Raw genomic sequence first — 23,270 nt, forward strand, 5'->3', positions numbered from 1 at the left:
ACGGGGGGAGGTAGGGAGTGGGATGGACTGGGAGTTTTGGGTTAGCAGATGCAAACTATTGCATTTGGAGTGGATAAGCAATGAGATCCTGCTGAATGGCACAGGGAACTACATCTAGTCACTTGTGATGGAACATGACGAAGGATAATGTGAGAAAAAGAATGTGTATGTATGTATAACTGGGTCACTTTGCTGTACAGCATAACAGAACATTGTAAATCAACTATAATAAAAAAGTTAAGGGAGTTCCCGTCGTGGCTCAGTGGTTAACGAATCTGACTAGGAACCATGAGGTTGAGCGTTCAGTCCCTGCCCTTGCTCAGTGGGTTAACCATCTGGTGTTGCCGTGAGCTGTGGTGTAGGCTGCAGACGCGGCTCGGGATCCCGCGTTGCTGTGGCTCTGGCTAGGCTGGCAGCTACAGCTCCGATTTGACCCCTAGCCTGGGAACCTCCATATGCCGCGGGAGTGGCCCAAGAAATGGCAAAAAGACAAAAATAAATAAATAAATAAATAAAATAAAAAAGTTAAAAAGGGGGGAAAAAAGCTCTAAGGAATCCTACAAAGCAATCTATTTAACGTTGGCTACAAGCCACCACCATGCACTAGTCAGGATAGGCTAGGATATGCTTTGTAACAAACACCCCTCAAATCTTGGTAGCATGGCACAACAGATATTGACCATTGTAGACCTGAACATTCTACAGGGTCATATACCTGCTACGGGAGTTCAGTGGACTGGGGTTCCACCATCCTGTAGCTGCACCATCTGAAATACACAGCCTTCTCATTCCTGAAAAAGAGGACGATGACATTGGGAGGTCTTTCAGCCACAATTAAATGCTTCAGCCTGGAAGTGACATTTGACTTCTGTTCACAACACACTGGCCAGAAATAGTCACACAGCAGCACCTAGCTGAAAAGGGAGCAGAGAAGTCTAAGCCTCCCACGTGTCCCGACAAGAAGGAATCAGAGAGAAGGAGAAGCACTCACTATCTCTAATGCACACTTCTTTCCAATAGGCCCCCCCAGTCTGCTAGTTTCACACCTAGCAGCCGGCCAACTGCCTTCTCTTCTTTCATCTTACTATCACACCTCACCTTCGTCTCTGTTTCTCTCCTATGCCTGCCAGTTATTTTCCCCAAATATCTCACCTTGTCATTCCCAGCACCTAACTTAAAAAATCCTCCATGGCTACTTTACTGCTTATAGTATAAAATTCCTTACCATGATATACAAGGGCTTTCCTACCCTTTGTCTACCTTTTCAGCCCTGTCCCTGGCCTATGTCTGCTTTTCTTTTTTTAAGGTCTGCCACTTTCTGGACTAGGACTTACTTTGATTTTAATGGCAACGAGTCAGAAACATCAGGGCAAAAGAAAAACTGGCCTAGCGTTTCAGTGGCCCTCTCGAGTCTTGTCAAATACAGGCAGGACCAGCAGTGTCTGCAGCCCTGGGGCTTGGGCAGGGCCTTCAGATTTAGGGTCCTGTTTCTAGAATGGGCTCTGCTTCCTTGGTGCTCCAATCAGACAGGCAGGGAGACATTTGGCACCGACTTCAGCAGCCCTTCTGCAGGACAAATCCAGACGATGCTACCAGCAGAAGAGGCAGGACACTCCCTTCATTATTACCTTTCCTGTAGCAAGGGTTGCAGGTCCATAGTGAACTCACCTTAGACCTGCATCCATGACAGACCCCACCCGGTCTAATCTCCCATTTCTCCTCCACTTCTCAACACATAATGGGAGGCACACATCCCAAGAGCAGCCCAGAGGGATTTCTAAATACAGAAGCATCATTGAGATGTGGTTCTTTTTATCAAAATGAAGGAAAACCCAAATCTTACAGGGAGGTTCCAGAGGCCATGTCTGGCAAAGAATAGTCAACATTTTATCAGTACCCATTCTTTTCATAAGAAAGGAGGATCCTTCTGTGTCTAATGTCTAGTGCCAGGTAGTTCAGGCTCCAGGTAGTGCTTTTCACTGAAGATCTTTGATCTTTGATATATACCTACGAACTGTCCCAAAAGATAATTCTAATTCCCAGAAAAAGCCACTTTCATGCCATCATGCTTTTACTCACTCTGTGGTCTCCCTCAAATGCCTCTTCTGACAAATACCTATTCCTTAAGATTTAGATCCATGGCAGCACTGCTAACACCACCCTTTCCATTTTCCCCAATCCCAGCAGAATTAAGCCCCTCCCCCACCCCATTTGCTTAGTTCCCACTGTAGTCACTCAATTCCTTTATCATAGGAACTCACTGTACTCAAGTTAGACATATACTCTTTCCTCTACTAACCCATGAATTTTGGTGTTTTTTTTTTGTCTTTTTAGGGCAGCACTCATGGCATATGGAAGTTCCCAGGCAAGGGGCTGAATTGGGGCTCTAACTGCTGGTCTACACCACAGCCACAGCAACATGGAATCTGAGCTGAGTCTGGAACCTACGCCACAGCTCACAGCAATGTCAGATCCTTAACCCACTGAGCGAGGCCAGGAATCGAACCCACATCCTCAAGGATACTAGTTGGGTTCGTTAACCACTGAGCCATGACGGGAACTCCAGCACAAACTTCTTAAAGACAGAGAATGTACTGTTTTTTCAAACTTTAGAGGCTAAAATTTGGTGGGGGTTTAATAAAGTTAGCTGACTGAAAACTGAATTAATATTTTCTGTCAAGCTAGCTGAAGTGGCTAAATTTTCCTTGTACCCAATGACTTATTAAATGTGGGAATCTTGACCACAGACTGTCAAAATTACTCAAGAAAATAAACTGTTTATTTTACTAACATTTACTAATATAACACAATCTAAACATCTTCAGTATTGTTTTTGGTATCGGTCCCATACCATACTACAGAAAGCCTGAATGCCATATGGTATGAAGTGAAGATAACTTACCCTTCTATTTATAAATACCTAACCCACTATATTTAAAGAACAAAATGATGAAATTACTTAGTTTCCTAACCCTGCAAAATTAGCTTTACAGATGAGGTAAATTACTGCTTTGAGATATGGTGAAAAATAAATGTATCCCAGGAAAGGACATGTAATTTAAATTCAAACACTTAAGGAGGCATTCCTGTCATGGCACAGCAGGTTAAGCATCTGGCCCTATATCTGCAATGTCTTGAGTTGCTGGATTGCTCTTGAGGCTCAGGTTCAATCGCTGGCGCAGCAGGCTAAGGTTCTGCCATTGCTGCAGCTGTGATGTAGGTCGCAGATGGGGCTTGGATTCAATCCCTGGCCCAGGAACTTCCATATAACAAGGGTGCAGCCAGAAAAAAAACAAAAACAAAAACAAAGCCAAAACCAAACCAAAACAAAAACAATACTAAGAGTACAAGTTTTCTTGAGAGAAAAATTAGTGGAACATGCTGTTTTGAACAGTTCCTATTTAAATGGAAGTAACTCTACTATAGAAATGGATGCTGAAGCAATTCTGGTATGAACAGAGATAACAAAAAGTAAAATAAATCAATCCTCCTAAGTATCAAAAAGCACAATAGGGAGAGTTCCCTAGTGATCTGGTGGTTAGGCCTTGGCACTTCCACCACTGTGGCCCAGGTTCAATCCCTCATTTAGGAACTGACTTCCCACATCAAGCCACTGCCTGTCGCAGCCAAAAAAACAAATAAATAAATAAGGGAGGAAGCTAAGGTGGGGAAAGACCCAACCACTCCCTAGCCAGTTACCCCTGATAACCTTCAAAGAGCTATTACTGCTGGTCGCTGGTCACTTGATATCACTATTTCCTCCACCACAGAAAAATGTAGCATAGTCAAGTTAAACTCACAAAGAACCAACACTGATGAACAAAACTATTCTCAATACTGTGAAAATACGTCCTGCAGTGAGGTATTTTAAGGAGCCAGCTTCCCAATGCTTTTAAAATATAATGTGACTTCCACACGTTTTCAAAACCAAATCTCACGCAAGACACTTCGTCCTTTACTCTTGGGGCAGAGACGCTGACAAGAGTGATACAGCAGCTTCAGGGCCACGTATAAGTATGAGATATTGATTTAATGGACATCAAGCACAGGTGCTCTCCACAGCAATTTACCTGCCAAGGCAGGGGACATTAGCTCTGCACCAAGTGACAGGACAATTCTCAGAGCATTGGAGGTGTCCTCAGATCACCCCCTCTTAGGCACCTTGGGGCTGACTAGAGGGACTAAATTCACAACTCTGGCTGTGACCTCCATTCCTTTCTTTCTGAAAGGATCACTAGGTTTCAATCAACTTCCCATTTTCTTCAATTTTTCATATACTCTATTCAGACATCTACACACCTCACAAATTATAGTTTGACCGTAACTCAATTACGCTTTTCAAAAAGGACATCCCAGAGTGGAACCAACAGACACCAATTATGGTGAAGCCATCACCACCCTAATGTTACCTGCCTCACTGATAAAAATGTGTTCTTCTAGACAAATATTTCAAATCAAAACTTTTCTGGACAGGTACCACAACTGCATCATTAGTCTCAAAGAACTGTGGCAGAGTAAAGCCTAAAAGTTTAGTCCCTTCTAATCTAGGACAGGCTGTTTGTTTAAATGTTTTTATTTTGATTGTTCTGGAAACAATTTACCATCTGCACTCAGTGCTCACTCCTCAGTGCTACACAGGATGCAGGGATGGAAAGCTGCCGTCCAGGCACGAGGCTCCGTCACCACCCCACCATCCCGGGTGTACCCTGCTGTCAGACTTAGAAGTTTGTATCCAACAATAATGAGATTTTCAGTTCACTCACTACCACCTTTAGTGAAATGTACATCAGCCAAGAGACCCTCCAGAGATTTTATTTCTGATAAATGAGGCAAATGAAACAGCATTAGTTTTTAGGAACTGTATACAAGTATCTTACAAGTCAGTGGAAATTAACGAATCAGTGCCCAGCTTTTTTTTTTTTTTTTTTTTTTTTTTTTTAATTGTAGTCAGTTGTTACCTCCCCAATATATTTTATTCTCTACAGTACAGCATGGTGACCCAGTTACACATACAGGTATACATTCTTTTTTCTTACATTATCATGCTCCATCATAAGTGACTAGACATAGTTTCCAGTGCTACACAGCAGGATTTCATTGCTAATCCATTCCGAAGGCAATAGTCTGCATCCATTAACCCCAAGCTCCCAGTCCATCCCGCTCCCTCCCCCTCCCCCTTGGCAACCACAAGTCTATTCTCCAAGTCCATGATTTTCTTTTCTGTGGAAAGGTTCGTTTGTGCCATATATTAGATTCCAAATATAAGCGATATTATGTGGTATTTGTCTTTCTCTTTGTGACTGACTTCACTCAGTGTGAGAATCTCTAGTTCTATCCACGTTGCTGCAAACGAGTGCCCAGCTTCTGTTATGCTACTTACTCCCTCAGCACCTCCTAGCTGGAAAGGACTGTTAACTGTAGGACCAAGAACTGAAAAAGTCAACAAGCTCCCTGAAGTCACAGATGGTTAGAAGAGTCAGGATGACCTCAAGCTGTCTCTTTGAGGTACTAATCTTCCCCCAGCACCACTTACTCCTGTCACACTACACTTAGGTTTTAATCTTTTCCGCAATTTATCTTCCCAACAAGAATGAAAGCCTCTTCCGTATCTAAAAATCTCTGTATCTCTCGCCCCTTAGCCCATGTGAAGTATACAGTAAATCCATGATAAAGATACAAAGAAAACCAGTTCAATACATTACTAAATAATCACAGAGTTGCCGTTGCCACAAACCTCAAGTACTCAGAGATTTATACTTTTAGCCCTAACTCTAGCGAAATTCTGGCCCCTATCATTTTGTATTATTACCTATTAGAGATGGATAACACTAACCTCTCCTGATTGTCTACTAGTCTTAAGCAGCCCAAACATGATGACACGCGGGCCCTCTGAGAAGACAAACTACTCTACCATCCAGAATAAAGACCACAGAGCATATAGGAAAGTGTCTTTCTCAATCAGGGCAAACATTCATGCTGGAAGTGGAAGAGCTACAGTCCACCGTAACTTTTTTAAAGGCATCTAAAGTTTTCTAACTGTAAAATATAGTTCAAAAAATAAGACACAAAGTTAGGCTGTTTATTTTCCATGCTGGCAGTTCTCAAATATAGTTCAAAAAATAAGGCAGAAAGTTAGGCTATTTATTCTCCATGCCAGCAGTTTTCAAAATATGGTCAAGGAACCCCTGGGCATCTCTAAGACTTTTTTTTTTTTTTTTTTTGTCATTTTAGGGCTGCACCCACGGCATATGGAGGTTCCCAGGCTAGGGGTCAAATTGGAGCTAGAGCTACCGGTCTACGCCAGAGCCACAGCAACACCAGATTGGAGCCGCCATCTGCAACCTACATCACAACTCTCGGGAATGTCAGATCCTTAACCCACTGAGTGAGGCCAGGGATTGAACCTGCATCCTCATGGATTCGTTTCCCCTGAGCCAAAGCAGGAACTCCCTCCAAGATCCTTTCAAGAGATACATGAGGTCAAAGCTATTTTCCCCATAATGCTAGGATGTTATTTTCCTTTTTCACTCCCATTCTCTCCTGAGGACGAGCGGAGTTTCCTCTGGAGTGTGCTAGCACGACAGACTAAATGCAGAAGCAGGTAAGAATCCAGCTGTACTCTATTAAGACAGACACTAAAGGGACTCAGAAGTATATAATGATGCCCCTCTTCTTATCACCTTGGGTTTCGTTTAGGAAAACATGGGTGCTTTTCATTAAAAAATGTTTCCAGGTTTATTTTTAACAGAATTTATAAGTATCTTTTAAAATTGCTCAGTTTTAAATACAAATATAACTTATATAGACAGGCATACCTCACTCGTTTACCGAGCTTCACAGAGAGTGTTTTTCTTACAAGTTCAAGGTCTGTGGCGGCTCTGCATCAAGCGAGTCTATCAGTGCCATTTTTCCAAAAGCATCTGTTTGCTGCATGTCTCTGTGTCACATTCTGGTAATGCTTGCAATATTTCCAATTTTTTCATTATTGTTATTGTGGTGATCTGTGATGAGTGATCTTTGATATTACTGTTGCAAAAAGATTACAACTCACAGAAGGCTCAGATGATGGTTACTATTTTTTTTTAGCAATAAAGTAATTTTTTAAAATGAAGATATACACATTTGTCTCACACATATGCTACTGTATATTCAATGGACTACAGTATAGTGTAAATATAACTTTTAAATGCATTGGAAAAACAAAAAAATTTATGTGACTCACTTTATTGATGATATTCACCTACTATGGTGGTCAGTGGTTTGGAACTAAACTCACGGTATCCCTGAGATGTACCAGCCTGGCTGACAACAAAAACTCTTCAGCTCAAGAACCAACACCAGTTTAGGAACAGAATTTAATGAAATTCAATTTTAATACAGAATTTCTTTATTCGAACTGGTGCATTGCTACACGTACATGACTTTAAAGAAGAAGATACTGGGTTAGGGTTGGACAGAGAGGGAAATGGACCAATTATCTTGTGTCAATTTGAGCTTTCATAACAAAAGTTCAATCTTTAGCACAAATAATCTAGTCCATAGGTAAAGTGAACCATAGATTGTGCTTAATTCAGTTATGCTTTAGGAGTTCCCTTCGTGGCTGGGCAGTTAATGAACCAGACTAGGATCCATGAGGATGTGGGTTCGATCCCTGGCCTCGCTCAGTGGGTTAAAGATCCGGCATTGCCCTGAGCTGTGGTGTAGGTCACAGATGTGGCTTGGATCCCTGTGGCTGTGGTGTAGACTGGCAGCTATAGCTCCGATTCGACCCCTAGCGTGGGAACCTCCATATGCCACAAGTGTGGCCCTAAAGTAGCAAAAAAAAAAAAAAAAAAAATCAATAATGCTTTACCTTGTGCACTGAGAAAGCATTAATGAGCAGGCGTCTTACAAATATGCCTCCTCCCCCAAAAAAGGAACTATAAAGGAAAGAAAATGGAGAGGGGAAAAAAGGGCTGAGCAGATGACAGTGCAAAAGAAAGATTTGATGATGTTCAGAAACTTCAGTGAGTTTCTGAACTCAGTACAGACAGACTTCTGTTCCCAGCCACTCATGTGTACCAAGAAATCTGCTTTTTCTGGCAGAATGTGTTCTCACTGTTTACCTCCAGCTAAGAGTCAGAAAGCTGGATGTATTTTTCCCTGTCCCCACAAAGGGCAGTGCAGAGGCAAAGAATACCATGCAAGGTCTCCAACAAGCATTTACTGACATTCAGACATTTTTGACTGAAATTTGTAAATATTGTTGTAGTCTCAGGTGTTGAGCCCATAATGTAAATTCAGCCTATAGAACAAAGGTGGTCTTTGCTTCATTTGAAAAGAACTATAAAAATTATGCCCCCACTATTTAGGGTCTATATATTTGAGCATTAATGTATACAGCTCTATATTAAGTATCAGAGGAATTAAAATGTATATAAGGCTCACGCCCTCAAAATTATTCATTAAAAGTCAAAACAATTCAATAAAAACAACAGACGTCACCATTTATCTCTCAAATGCATGACAGCCAGTGAGTACCTTTAGCTCTGAAGACAGAATCATTGAGAAATTTTTCACAGTAGGGCCTTAAACTAGTCCTTAAGGGTCATTTTTCTAAACCTCATTATTTAATCCTAACTATTAAAAAAAAATAAGTTTGGCTCACCAAAAACATTACTTTGGTAAAGTTCTTTAAAATAAAGTACATAACTGACATTTCTCAAAACAATGTTTGACCTGAATGTTGATCTTTTCAAATGATTGAATGACGTCACCAGAAACACTAGAGAAATTTAATTTGAATATTTTTCCCAGGGGGGAAAAAAGTCACTTTTCAAATTACGGTTTAACAAAGATTTGGCTACAAGGATATTCATCCCAGGACAGCTTTTAATAGTGAAAAATTGGTTACCCCCCAAAAAAATTATGTTAAACCATAAATGGAATACAATGCAGCTATCAAAAAATGACAGAGTTCTATATTTCTTTACATGAAGAGATAGTCACTCTATTTCAAATGGGGAAAAAATTACTTATCAGTATGTAGAATTATTCCATTTTGTAAACAAATACAAATGTATTTAGAGATATAAATTATCAACTAATTATAAGTGATGGAATTTATGGATAATTTTCATGTTCTTCATAGTACTTATGACAATTTGAAAATGCTTACAATGAATACAATATCAATTCTGCAATGAAAAAAAAAAAGAAGTATATCATTAAAATACTTTGTTCTTGTCAATGCTTTCCTTTACCTTGGCAGGCTAGAAGACACCTAAAGACATTAAGTTCTTCTCGCCCATAGTCAATGGATGATAGAAATTGTCACCAGATAAATTTTTCTCCAAAGGACAAAACTCTGCTAGAAGAAAAATAATATTCTCAGCACGAGTTTAATTAAACGTGCAGCTGACAAGCATCGGGCCTCTCAGGCAACTTGCAGCACTTTGAGAGCCAAGAAAATAAAACTATTAAAACATCACTTTTCAACAAGAAAAAGGAGGTCGGGGACTTTGAAGTAATGTGTTCTAGGAAGGTCTTACACATTCGAATCCCAAACAAAATAATCTTGACATGAATCTGAGCTGAAAACCCAGGAGTGGTACAAAAGCCAAGCCTGCCAGTACAGTTCCAATTTCTCATCCAGGCCCCTTGAGAATCAGGGAAGGCAGCAACAAGAGACCTATGCTATTTTAAATATTGAAGGGGAAAAAGCTAATGAAAAATAGGTTGTGGGCAATAAGGAACCATACGCTAACTGCAACAAAGGTTAATTCTTTGCATTTAGCTTACATGTTATCAGCTCTTGCCATTATCACCACATCCACCCTTCCTACTGACTGGAAAATATTGTGCCTGGTTAAAAAAAAATAATAATAAGAGGCAACAATACTTGTTTTATACAGTTTGCTGGACAAAATCTTTCATGAGGGATCCACGCAAGAAAATAAATAAATAATAGTGAGAAGGTTGGGAACCAGGACAAGAGGGAGTCTACAGTGCCACCAGGCACCCCCTAAGGGGTGGCAAAGCAGCAGGCAGGGCTACAGGTGACATGTGAGGTGGGAAAGGGTAGGCATGCCCAGGTGGCCACTGTCAGCACTGACCTGAGGACCGGGGGCTCAGAGAGAGGAGAGAGGCAGGGCTTCAACTGTAGGTGCCTGCAATGCCCATCTGAGCACCTAGATATTTTAAAAAATAAACAGCAGCTACCAATTCCTCTTTTCCTCCCATTTGCTGCTGCACTGAGTCGCCAGCCCAGCTCTGGACACCTGGTTCTAACAACCGGGCAGCATGGCCCCCTTACTAACAATCACAGGGCCAGGTGCCAAGAGCCCATCTCATCTGGCTTGTTGGCTCTATTCTAAACCCTACTTTATGGGGTAAAAGCTGTCCTAAAAGGCTGAAAAAATTGCTTGGTTTTTCCCGAACATATATTTTAGAGTTCATCCTCATAGGCTATTTATTTGCAACAAAATCCTGTGGCTGTTTCCTCTTCTATTTCTAAGGAGAAAAAAAGGAGTACCCACTGTGGCACAGCGGGTTATGAATCCGAGTGCAGGGGCTTGGGTTGCTGCAGAGGCACAAGTTCGATCCCCTGCCTGGTGCAGTGGGTTAAAGGATCCAGTGTTGCCACAGGTATGGCTCAGATTCAGTTCCTGGCTGGGAACTTCTGCTTGGTTTCCTCCATCCTCTGACATCCTCTTCTGAGCTATTCATTTTTTTTTTTTTTGTCTTTTTTGTCTTTTTGCCATTTCTAGGGCCTCTCCCGCGGCATATGGAGGTTCCCAGGCTAGGGGTCTAATCGGAGCTGTAGCCGCCGGCCTACGCCAGAGCCACAGCAACTCGGGATCCAAGCTGTGTCTGCAACCTACACCACAGCTCATGGCAATGCTGGATCCTTAACCCACTGAGCAAGGGCAGGGACCGAACCCGCAACCTCATGGTTCCTAGTTGGATTCGTTAACCACTGCACCACGACAGGAACTCCTGAGCTATTCATATTTTTAAGAGTACCTGAAAATCTGCTTTCTCTGAGACATTAATTTCCTATCTTTTATTTTTGCCAGTTGTGTGTTCTAAACATAACTTGTCAACATTCACCTTTTCAAAAAGGCAGAGAATGGCTAGTAGTACACCATGGCCAACCACACAAATACAGCAATGCAATAATCCACAGCACTTTTTATTTAAAAAATCAGTGTATCACTTGAGGTTTTTTTTTTCCCCCTCCTCCTGTGCTTATATGAAAAAGGTTATCTGGTAGAGAGGCACCATTTTTCAATAGTTTAAATGTCTGTCTGTCAACTCTCTGAAAGGACAGTCAAGTGCAGGAATCACTTTGGTCCTCTTGGCCTGGCAAATAAATGATCTCTCTGTGGCCCCACAGTCCCGCAGTGATTAATTACAGGGCCCAGCCAGCCAGCAAGGAAGGCTCCATTAGACTCGGCCAGTGCTAGACATCAAGGCAGTCCTCACTCCCAGACGGTCCCCCACCAGGAGCCCAGCAATTGGGGAGGAGTGCTGCTAGCCTTGCTGGGGCCCAAAGTTCACTAACTTGAAACATTCCCACTCAGACTTGACTGTGCCTAAGGAAAAAGTAAGAATTTAGGGTAAGAGAATTCCCAAAGCAAATATTAAAAGGGATGGTCTTGGAGTTCCCGCCATGGCACAGTGCAAACAAATCTGACTCGTATCCATGAGGACGCAGGTTTGATCCCTGGCCTTGCTCAGTGGGTTAAGAAGCTGGTGTTCCATGACCTGTGGTGTAGGTCATAGAGGCGGCCTGGATCTGGCATTGCTGGGGCTGTGGCTCTGATGTGACTCCTAGCCTGGGAACCTCCATATAGCAGCCCTAAAAAGACAAAAAAAAAAAAAAAAAAAAAAAAAAAGGACTGTCTCAATAAAACCTGACTTTGGATTTGAGCCCCATCATTCTAAATTCTTCAGTCTATTTTCTCATGTCTAAGGAGCTGCTAATAGTAAAACACATGATCTATTTATTTACTTGAGAAAAACACCACCATATAAAATGTACAGCTTGGTTTTAAGACTTAACAAGGTTTCCGAAAAATATTATAACAGGGGAAAATAAAAAGCAATGTGAAGACAGGAAAAGACAGTAATTTTGAAAAGATCTGGACTGTTAAACTTAGGAAATGCACAGATATTAAGAAAGCTACTTTTTTAAAAGTCTATTATGCTCCATAGGAATACTTTTAAGAGCTTTCAAAAGCATCCTTTCACACAAAACTGGACATGCTAATATGCCCTTATTTAAAATGACCTAGAGATGAGGCTTTATTAGTGTCCTTTGAGTAGTAGAATACATTACCCTCTCTTCTGTGGCATTTTGTTTATAAGAATATGATGACCATTTATTAGTGAATAGTTTCACACAACGAATGGAAGTTCAGTGATGGTCACTGGACCGTGGAACTGAGCGAGAATCTAAAGTAACTTAGGTTCTCCCCGGGCCTCACGTTCCTCTTATTAAACATGGATAACAGATGTTTAAGTGCACATGGCAGGGACTGGATAATCATCCAGACCTATACAGATGTAAAGTGGTGGTAAAATTATTTTCTTTCATAAATGAGAAATCATAAAGTCCACATAGAGAGAAAATACAGGTAAGCATTTGAATTTTACAGTCATTTAGAGAAGATTAAGTCAGAAATAGTATAAGAAAGAAAGCACAATGGATGTACCCTCTAGCCCAGAAAGAGAGCAGTTAAGCAGATACTTCATTTCCCTCAGCTTCCTAGTGGATTGCATCTAATTCAGAAGTAAGGTAAACACAATGCAGTGGTGCTTTTATTATTCAGAAGGACTGCACAGGCAATGCACTCCGAGGTCTTCACTAAACAGGGTCCTCCTCAGATAATCTTCACCTGAGTGGCTACCAGCTGAAAAGAGGAGTCACTCAAGTTTTAAACGAATTTCCTACAGATTTCATTGAACAGGACACACAGTAAGGAGACATCGTTTACGTCTCAGTTTGACCCCCTGGAAAGCCCTCGGTTATGTGAGTGCCAAGTTTTGGACGAAGTGAGCATTTGGGGGGGGTGCCAGTGCTATAAAAGCTAAATCTGGGATCCCCCCTCACATGGACGAGGACCCAGTGGTTTGGCGGTTTTCTCAACTGAGAAAGTCAAAGCTCCTCAAACCTAACTTTCGATTTACTGTGGGAAATAATAGCCTAAATCAAAGCCATTGGACTAAAGGAAATACACACTTTATTATTATTATTATTATCATTATTTGTCTTTTTTTGCCATTTCTTGGGCCGCTCCCACAGTATATGGAGGTTCCCAGACTAGGGGTCCAATTGGAGCTGTAGCCGCCAGTATACGCCACAGCTACAACAACAAGGGATCCGAGCTGCATCTGCAACCTACACTACAGCTCACGGCAACACCAGATCCTTAACCCACTGAGCAAGGCCAGGGATCGAACCTGCAACCTCATGGTTCCTAGTCAGATTCGTTAACCCCTGAGCCACGATGAGAACTCCAGGAAATACACACTTTAAAATGACAAGAATGGATTGAGGGATAGGCAAATGATTAAGCAAATACAGCAAAGCAGGAATTTTAGAATCTAGATGGTGGGCATATGAATGCTAAACTTCAACTTTTCTGAATGTTTGAAAATTTTCATAAAAAGTGCTGGGGAAAAATAATTCAAACTGTAATCACAAAAAGGAGACATCAAATCTCACTGGGAGAAAAAAAAAACTTCAGCCTGGAAGGAAAGACACTGTTTTTAGCCTACCCTCCAGGAGCCCAAGAGTTTAAAACTGGAAAGGATCTTAAGAATCCTCTAGGACCGGTAAATACAGGATTTTGAGTCTGTGAAAAATTAGAAAAATAGCAGCATAGCATTTTCAAAAGGCTAAAAAACTATTCTTTTTGCTGAGATCATATGCCTCTACCCTTCCGGTTTAAAATATCCTTTATTTCATGAACTGTTGGTGATAGTACTTAAGAAATATGGGTTTTTTAATGTCTACATTTAGCAATTCTGATCACCCTTGATATCAGATCAATACCCTCATCCCCCTACCTTTGACATATGTCTTTGAACTTCCTTCAGTAAGAATCCCTCTACCCTGACGACTCCTCTTAGTAATTTTCCACCTACTGACCTTATCACTCTGCCCTTTGACTATAAATTTCCAGCTGTCTTTACTATAATTGGACTTGAGTCTGATCTCTCTCCCCTATTTCAATGCCCCTATTGCAATATCCTTCAATAAAATTTTCCTTACCAAAGGTCAGAATAATTTTTTTCTTTACTCATACCTTTATACATGTATGTATAAAGGTCCTGGGAACTTAAGGCAAAGAGAACTTGGCAGCTAATCACAATGCTTGCTGAAAAGAAAAATTCGCTTCCCTAGTGTGATTTAAAGGCTCCCAATACTGAGATTTGAAATTTGCCCAGAAGTATTAAGACATTAAAAACAAAACAAACAATTCGCCCTACTTTAGGGTTGGTCTCTTGTAACCTTAATAGTCCATGATTTCATTATAATTTAATTTCAAAAAATGATACTTAAGGGGAAAGACTATACCATAAAGTTTCCTTGAGGATGACAACTATGTCTTATATTATGCACCCAGCATAGGGATACAATGATTTCATTGACTGAATGAGAAGAAATGGAAGCAGATGAATGTTGTTTATTTCCTGAGAGAGAACTGCATACATTCAAGAGGAAAAAATATCAATACTCTGTTCAAATTAGGCACATCAGGGAAAATTGTAAAGATGCTTAATTTTTAACTAAACTTATGTTTCAAATGTCTAAATTAACTAAGAAAACAATTCCATTTATAATTGCATCAAAAAGAATAAAATACCTAGCAATAAATTTAACCAAGGAGGTGAAAGACTGAAAATGATAAAAACACTGATTAACGAAGTTGAAGAGGACACAAATAAATGGAGAGATATCCTATGATCTTGAGTTGAAAGGATACTGTTAAAAATGTCCATATTACCCAAAGAAATCTATGGATTCACTGTAATCTCTAACAAAATTCCAATAGCATCTTCCACAGAAATAGAACAAACAATCCTAAAATGTGTGTGGAACCAGAAAAGACCCCAAATAGCCGAAGTAATCTTGAACAGGAAGAACAAAGCTGGAGGCACCACATTTCCTGACTTAAAACTATATTATAAGGTGATAGTAATCCAAACAATATGGCATTGGCATGAAAATAGACACATAGATCAATGGAACAGAGAGTCCAGAAATAAACCTATATAATAAATTATGACAAAGGAGCCAAGAATATACAATAGGGAAAGGTCACTCTTTTTAATAAGTCGGTTGGGGAAAATGGATAGCATATGCAAAACAAAAACTGTATTACTACCTTATATCATACATGAAATCAACTTGAAATGGATTAAAGTTTGAATGTAAGACCTGAACCCATAAAACTCCTAGAAGAAAAACACAGGCAGTAAGCTCCATGACATCAGTCCTGGGGATGATGTTTTTTGGATTCAACACCAAAAGCAAAGGCAACACAAACAAAAATAAAGTGGGACTGCATCAAACTAAAACAAAGTGGGAATACATCAAACTAAAAAGCATCTGCACAGCAAAAGGAACCATCAACGAAATGAAAAGGCAACTTACCAAATGGGGGAAAATATTTGGAAATCACATATCTGATAAGGGGTTTATATTAAAAATATATAAAGAACTCATACAACTCAATAGCAAAAAAAAAAAATCTGACTTTTAAAATGGGTAGAGGATATGAATAGACATTTTCCCAAAGATGTATAGAGGGCCGACAGGTACATGAAACGGTGTTCCACTAACATCAGGGAAATGCAAATCAAAACCACAATAAAATAGCACCTCACACCTCTTAGAACGGTTACTATCAAAAAGACAAAAAATAAAAGGGTTGGTAAGGATGTGGAGGATAAAAAGGAACCTTCGTGCGCTATCCGTGGGGAGGTACATTAGTGCAGCTGAGGTGGAAAACTATATGAAGGTCCTTCCAAAAAATTCAAAATAGGACTATCATATGATCCAGCAATTCCGCTTCTAGGTATTTATCTGAAGGAAAAAAACACTAACTCAAAAAGAAATCTGCATTTCCATGTTCACTGCAGCACTACGTACAGCAACCAAGACATGGAAACGACCTAAGTGTCCATCAGTGGATGAATGAATGAATGAACAAAATGTTCAAACATATACTGGAATATTACTCAGCCATAACTAGAAGGAAATCCTGCCATTCGTAACAACATAGATGGACCTTGAGGGCATTATGCTAAGTGAAATAACTCAGAGAAAGACAAATATCATAGGATCTCACTTATATTTGGAATCTTAAAAAAAATAAAGACACAACTGAATTCACAGACATGGAGAACAGACTGGTGATTGCCCAGGCAGGGCTGGAGGCGTGGTGGTGGGCAGGAGGTAAAATTGGAGAAGGTGGTCAAACTATACAAATGTGCAGTTATAAAATAAGTAAATCATAGGGATATAACATGCAGCATAGTGACTATAGTTAATACTATGTTGTATCATGTAGTATGTTGCATACTTGAAAGTTGATAAAGTTCACATCACTAGAAAAAAACATCTGTATCTACCTGTGGTTAACTTGATTTACTGTGGTGATCATTTCATAATACCTGCATATATTGAATCATTATGTTGTACAACTGAAACTAGTATGTTACACGCTTATCACCTCGATTTTTCAGTTGTCTTTAATCATACCTTTTTAGAAAACCATTCAAGTATGCAGTCAGTTTTAAGTTATCAATTGGTATTGTTATAACCAGAGTAAGGAAGCACAGGGTCAGGAAGCAAAATCAGAGGTGAGGTCTGTCTCACTGGGGCTGAAACACAAGATAAACACAACCCCTCGCAGGAATTAAATCCTCTGCCTGAAGCATTACTGGTCTTTGAAAGAAGCTGATTTAACTTCCTAAGAAAGGGGACAGTCCAGGAACTCTACCCTAAAGGGAATGACTTCATTATACGTCAACCTGAAAAATGGAGGAGAGCTTAGCTACCTGCTTTAAAATAGGAAATGAATACCTCTGCAGCTAACCAGAAAGGTAGACGACATATTTTAGGCTATTGCGCAAATAACTAAATTATCCGTAAACAATGTCTATGGAGAGCTCTGTTAAATGAAACCCCCCAACACCACGCTCATCCATTTCTTTTCCTCCTTATTCAATAAGAAGTGGAGAACCTCAAGGGTCTTCAGTAGCAAAAGTCAAACCAGAAGTTCCCAGGCAGGAGCTCTGCTAAGAGGTGTAAGAGACGTGAATGTGCTAGAAGAGGTTGGAAAGGAAAAACAAAGACCAGAGTATTTCTGAGCTTTGGGCTGAGAGAGAAATAATGGTTTCTCTGTCATCACCACTACACAGCCAACTAATGCGATTTATTTGTAATTGCTAATTAGTGTCAATGACTCAGGAAAAGAACCTACAGATTCCAAAATAAATCCAAATACTTATGGGCTGTTTGGTGGGTTTAAATAAGGTTATTGCATCAAAATTTCCATAATTTTGAACTTTGTGAGACAGAAAGAACTTATATGATGCACATTTAAGAGAAACTCTCAAAATAGCTTTTTTAAAATAACCATGTCTGGGGCACTTTTGAAAGAAAGGTAGCAGGAAAAAAAATTGCATAGTTATAGCTATAACCTAAGGAAAATATTGCTATAATTATGATTTATTCTTTCTGTACAAGCAAAAAAAAAATGCATCACTGATAGAACTGGAATGTGATGCTTTCATATACACAGCCCTGCACATTCTGTGGCATTATCTACAGTCATAGTTTCAGACACAAATTCCACATCCTCTTGACTCTCTAAAGGTCAATTAGTGGAAGAGAGGCTGGGCAAGCAGATCAAGAGGAAGAAAGGTCACAATAAGCTCCTAACTCATTGAAAAAATGAACCAACTTCTGGGTCCCTGAGGCACAAGGTGCTTCACAGAGTCCCTGAGACACTTGGGTGCTATTCAAACTGAGAGAGAGAAAGAAGTAGCTGCCCTGTAGGGTCTCTGGGTCAGACTATTTACTGCCTTCCAGGGGTTCTCTCCGAGCTGATCTAACAGACTAAGCCAGGGAATTCAACAATGAAACTAAAATCCAGAACTTGCCCACCCATATTTTTGGAAAGATTTTAGCTCTGTGGATGTTATCTGTAAACACAATGCTTGACAACCTAGCATACAGCCCTGAGTCAAATGGATAAACTTTTCAGCCACAAGAGGAGGCTTTCTGAGGAGTCAGGAAATTCCACCTGGCGCAATGTCAACAAATACTGGATTAATGCATGAGGGTCTTCAGTTTCTGGATCCCTGTATCGTACAGTGATCACTTAAGCTAATAATCCCCTAGTTCTGTAACCTACAGAGTACCTCCTTTTGAAAGGGATTAACAATAAATAAGAAAAAATAGGCCATTTCTCCTTATTTTTTTTCCTATTACCCAACAGTTCAACGACACTAGAGTTCAATGCTTCTCTAACTCCTCAGTCACCAAGTGATGCCAAGTCGCTCTCTCCAGGGAGGCTTAGAAAGTAGCTCACTTACTAGAAAGGTAAGCAAATCAGTTCTGATTCAGGCCTTGACTCACTAGCACCCCTCTTATTCCCAGTCTGAGCAAACTTCCTTCCACCGCCATCCCTCTCAGGTACCCTCTAGAACAAAGAGAATGCCTCCTCCCAGTAGATCCTGGGCAGTATTCGTGACCTCTGACCATAACCACAGTTCTTGTCTTTCTCTCTCCTTCCCTATTTCAGCCATTTTAATCATTCAGGATGTGTTTTTGCAGGAAGATAAACTACAGTTCAAGGTTTGAGGAACTGGCACAGTACAACTTCTGACAGAGGGAAGTGGCAAGACAACGTTAGTTGTTAATCCTGGGTACAGATGGATGCACCAGAGTTTAACACACTGTAAGAAGACTGGCCTCATGGGCTCTGGAGTCAGCTGAGGTTCAAATACAGGGTCTGCTAAGGTGGTATGACTTGGGACACTTTGCTTAGCCATTCAGTGCCTCTGTATCCTCATCTCGAAAATGGAAATGTTAGTGCCTACCTAATAGTTGTGAGAATCAAATGATATAACACAAACTTGGGAACAGTGCAATCAGGAAACAGTATGCCCTATGTTAGCTATTATTAGTACTATGCATACTTTTTAAAAGAATGAGAGAATTGTATATGTATTGACCTGGAATAAAGTCCATGACAAGAGTATTTTGTGCAAATGCTACAGAATAATGCTTAGTCTGAATCTGTTGGGAGAAGAAAAAAGAAATGATACATATTTATGGGGGCATCCAAGTAAGTCTAGAAAGGCAGGTATACCACTAACACTGAAGTGTCAGGGCGAGTGGGTGGAGCTTACATTTGTACGCAGCTCATAGCTTGAATTCACAAGTATGTACTACTTTTTTTTTTTTTTTTTGCAGCGCATGGAAGTTCCAGAGCCAGGGGTCATATAGGTGCTGCAGCTGCTGGCCTACATCACAGCCATGGCAACAGCCAGATCTGAGCTGCATGGAGACCTACCCTGCAGCTTGTGGCAAAGGCAGATCCTTAAGCTACTGAGCGAGGCCTGGGATCGAACCTGCACCCTCACCAACATTATGGCAGGTTCTCACCCTGCTGAGCCACAAAGGGAACTCCAGTATGTACATTTATAACCAGCTTTAAAAATTAAACAATTTACAATGGACTTTCTAACCTTCAAGTTGAACCTCCCTTGTGTCCTAGTCTAGGAAAAGATAAGCTTCTGAGAAACTGAGGCCCGGCTAGGAGGAGGTAAAGGCCTCCTTTCATATCTCACCACAGATTTCTTCATACTCTTTTTCAGCCCTTAGTACATCATGTGTTTGCCATTGAAGCCAAACATTTTGAAACTGGATTTCCACCCCCCTTTGCTTTCTTTCCTGCTCTCTGAGGTAGCTCTCAATTCTGTGTTTTAATAACTTTCTTCCTATCTCTCCTTTAACTTTCTCACCGTGCTTATCTCTCTGCCCCTTAGACACGTGTTCTTGCCTTGTAGAACCCACTGGAGTGACAACAGGCTCTATACATTCAGTTTGTAACAAGCACAAGGGCCTCCACCTACAGAACTGGAGCACAGAGTATGCCTCCAAATTGCTTTTTGCCTCGTAAAGGTCTAAATGGGCTTTTAAATAGAGTGGGGTTTAGGGCAGAGGGCTTTGTTTGACTCAACAAAGTACTTGGCGTTTTGGCCAGCACTTTTTCTTCACACAGGTGTTTGATTTTACTTTGGTTTTCTCCGGAAAGGTATGATATTTTGTACCTCCCCAACCCCAACGTTCTCTACCGTAATTGTCCTTCATTGAGTTAATTTTTATTGTTTTCGAATTTACCATTCTCACTTGTTTTTCACACTGCAATCATCTATCCCCATTTATACATATTTTCTATATCGGCCCGTGGAGAGTCAGCTGTATGATGAAAGGGGAAGGAGAAGAGTATCTGAAATTCTAGGAAGAGCGTCTCCCAATCTACCTCTCGCCCCGGAACCCACAGCATTGATTATCACGCCTGCTCCGGGGTATCCGGGACACCAGAACAGGGTCAGCATCAAAGCGCCCAGACATCCGGAGAGCTGATTGGTTCCCCGGTGAACCAATCAGTGGGCCAGGCTGCGCACGGGTAGGGGAGGGCAAAGACTATAAAGCGGATGGAGTTAAAGGAAAAGGGGCAGGTGTGCCAGGCACTAGGGTTTTGCTGGTCATTGTTAGCCCTGGAACTCTGGTCTCCTAAATTTCAACTTCTGAGTTTCCCAGTTTTCCTACGGAAAAGAGGAATTACTCATCCTATCATTCATAAGATAGTCATTAATAGTCAATGGAAGAGTCGCCTCAGAGTTGGAAGTGGGGGAGGCCATTTAAATCCTCCCTCTTTTCCCAGTTCCACTCTGGGTCGTCAACCTAACTCAGTCGGCTCCAGAAATAGTAAATCACTAGATCTCGCTTAATCGCCAAAGCTGATTACCAAAATCATTTCATTAGACACATGGAATAAGTTTCCCCCTCCCCAAGGACTGAGAAATAGTATAGGCATTTACCAAAGGTTCAGGATTTTACAACCCTCTAAAGGAGAAGTGAATGAGTACTTAGGCCGAAGTCAGAGAAACTGAGACCTTCTGAGCTGTGCAACCACTCATGCGACCGCGGCCGCCTCCAGGGCTCGAACACCCGCCCCCACCCCTCAACCCCCGGTGCGGCGACAGTTCCTCCGAGCTCTACCCCACAAACTTCACGCGGAGAAAGATTTGGGGGGATGGGCGCAGATTCCAGATTTCCCTGCCATTTCAAACTTCACCAGGGCTGTTACACCACGCACTTTCTTCCAAGTGTCACAGCCCCTAGATTTACACCGGCATCCAGTCTTAGCTTTCCCACGGTCCTGCGCTGCCACCCACCCAACTACCACCCAAACCCGGGGTGCAGACGCCGCGTCCTTGGAGTTGGGAGAAGGGGGAAATGGGAGAAGAGAGAAATGGCCAGTGTAAGTAAAGAGGTGCCCGCCGAGGCCTGGACGCTGGCAGCCAGCGGAGGGCCCTGGGGACAAGGAACAAGGAGAGAGAAGGGCTGGAACCGTGCGGGGAAGGGCCGAGAGGAGAGCAGGGGAGCCGCCGGTGTCGCTGCACTCACTCTGCGTAGCCAGTGGCCCAGGGCAGCCGCCGGGTCTCCTTGAGGATGAGGATGGGGCGGGCGATGTGGTCCGCGCTGCACTCCACCTCGTCCTGAGACAGCCCCAGGAACTCAGGTCGCCCGTAGGGGAAGCGCAGGGGCAGGTCCGAGCCTCCGCAGCCGCCGCCGCTGTGCTCGGAGCCTGAGCTGCCAGCCATGATGCCGCCCATGAAATTGGCCACGGCAGATTTCACTCGAGTGAGCATATTACTCCGGCGCCGGGCAGCAGCGGTGCGAGCAGGGGGCGGCGGCGGCGGGGGCCGGGCGCGGCGCAGCGCGGGGCATGCAGGCTAAGGCGGGCGCCGGGCGCACGGGCAGCCGGGCCGCTGGGCGCGCCGCGAGGCTCCTAGAGCCTAGTGCTGCAGGGGGCCGAGCCCCGGCCTCCTGCGCTCCCTGCCCGGGCTGCCGCCGCCTCCCCCCGCTACACTTCCGCAACCCAGCGGCATGGAGCGAGCGGGCGGGCCGGGCTGGGGGAGACGCCGCGCGCTCCGGGAGCGGCTGGGCGGCCGCAACTGCGGCAGGTCTCTTCCTTGCCGGTTGCGCTCGACTCCTGCGTGAACGGAACTGAGCCCACCCGGCGACCCGCGGAGCCGGCGCGGCTGCTGCCACGGCTACAGCCGCCGTCTAGTCATGTGATAATCCGGCTGCAAGGGCTCCAGCGGCGGCTGGGGCCGCAACTCAGCCCCTCCCCTGGCCGCTCCAGCGAGGCTCGCACCAGGACAGGGACCTCCTGGGGGAGGAGGAACCAGGCCTGGTCGGTACCTGGCGGAGGGGATGGGGGCGCTGTGAGCTGGTGGCGGTACAGGTGTTAGCGCAGGTCACGTGGGGCCGGGCCGCGGCGGGGAAAAGCCAGTTGAGGAATCCACTCGCGGAGGAATGCATCCTGAGCCTTCGGGAAAAGGAAACTTCGGGAGCTGGAGGGGAAAGGGAAGACAGGTGCAATCTGGGTGAAACGACTCCACGTCCTGCAGTGGAAAGAGGAACACCTGGTGTGAGAGACTTAGGAGCTTTGAAAACAAAACAAAGCAGAAAAAAAAAACCCCACAAAAAAGAGCCCATAGTGGTTGCATAAATATCATTAAATGCTTTTCCCTAGGCATTTCTAGAATTACTTTTCTTTTTCTTTCATTACCCCCACACGCATCATTATCTGCGGAGCAAACCCTGTTTCGAACCCAGCATAAGCTTAATGGTGAAGAAAACAAAAGAACTCTGAGAAATCAGAAGTAAGCTCTATTTTACATAGTACTTAAGTGCTTAATAGATTTATCCAAGAATTTTCCTCTAACATGGCTACAAAACCAAAGTATCTTTTCAAAGCTGATCCTGTTGATACTATTGATACACTTAATGCAGCCTTTTCTTAGTTCGGAGCATTGTTATGAAATTATCTACGGTCACTTTAAAACTGAAGAAATTTAAAGAGAACACAGCAACTCAAATACTCAAGTAAAAATGAATAAATATTTGCAACGATAAAATTTTGTGGTGATCTTGTATTAAAACAAAATGTGAAAAACCGATGAAT

At 42.4% G+C, this 23,270-nt stretch overlaps 1 protein-coding gene across 2 annotated transcripts in view; it reads right to left on the minus strand.

Moving 5' to 3' along the window:
* Positions 1-22,372, minus strand: part of PPM1H (protein phosphatase, Mg2+/Mn2+ dependent 1H) — a 272,860-nt gene extending 250,488 nt beyond the window's left edge. The window contains exons 1-2 of one of the 2 annotated variants that reach the window (XM_084956249.1): positions 22,004-22,161; positions 21,704-21,871 (exon numbers count right to left, since the gene is read on the minus strand). Coding sequence is in view for 1 of the 2 variants with exons in the window: in XM_021091936.2 (XP_020947595.1) it covers positions 21,704-21,948 (245 nt within the window). In the remaining variant the exon portion in view is untranslated. Of the gene's footprint in view, positions 1-21,703 lie in introns of both variants that reach the window. The other variant, XM_021091936.2, reaches the window with a different exon arrangement.
* Between the last annotated feature and the right edge of the window lie 898 nt (positions 22,373-23,270).

Source organism: Sus scrofa, chromosome 5 (assembly GCF_054392235.1).
Source record: "Sus scrofa isolate SSC_HxYL_T2T_F1_AM1 chromosome 5, Sscrofa_HxYL_maternal_Yorkshire_Landrace_v2.0, whole genome shotgun sequence".
NCBI lineage: Eukaryota > Metazoa > Chordata > Mammalia > Artiodactyla > Suidae > Sus > Sus scrofa.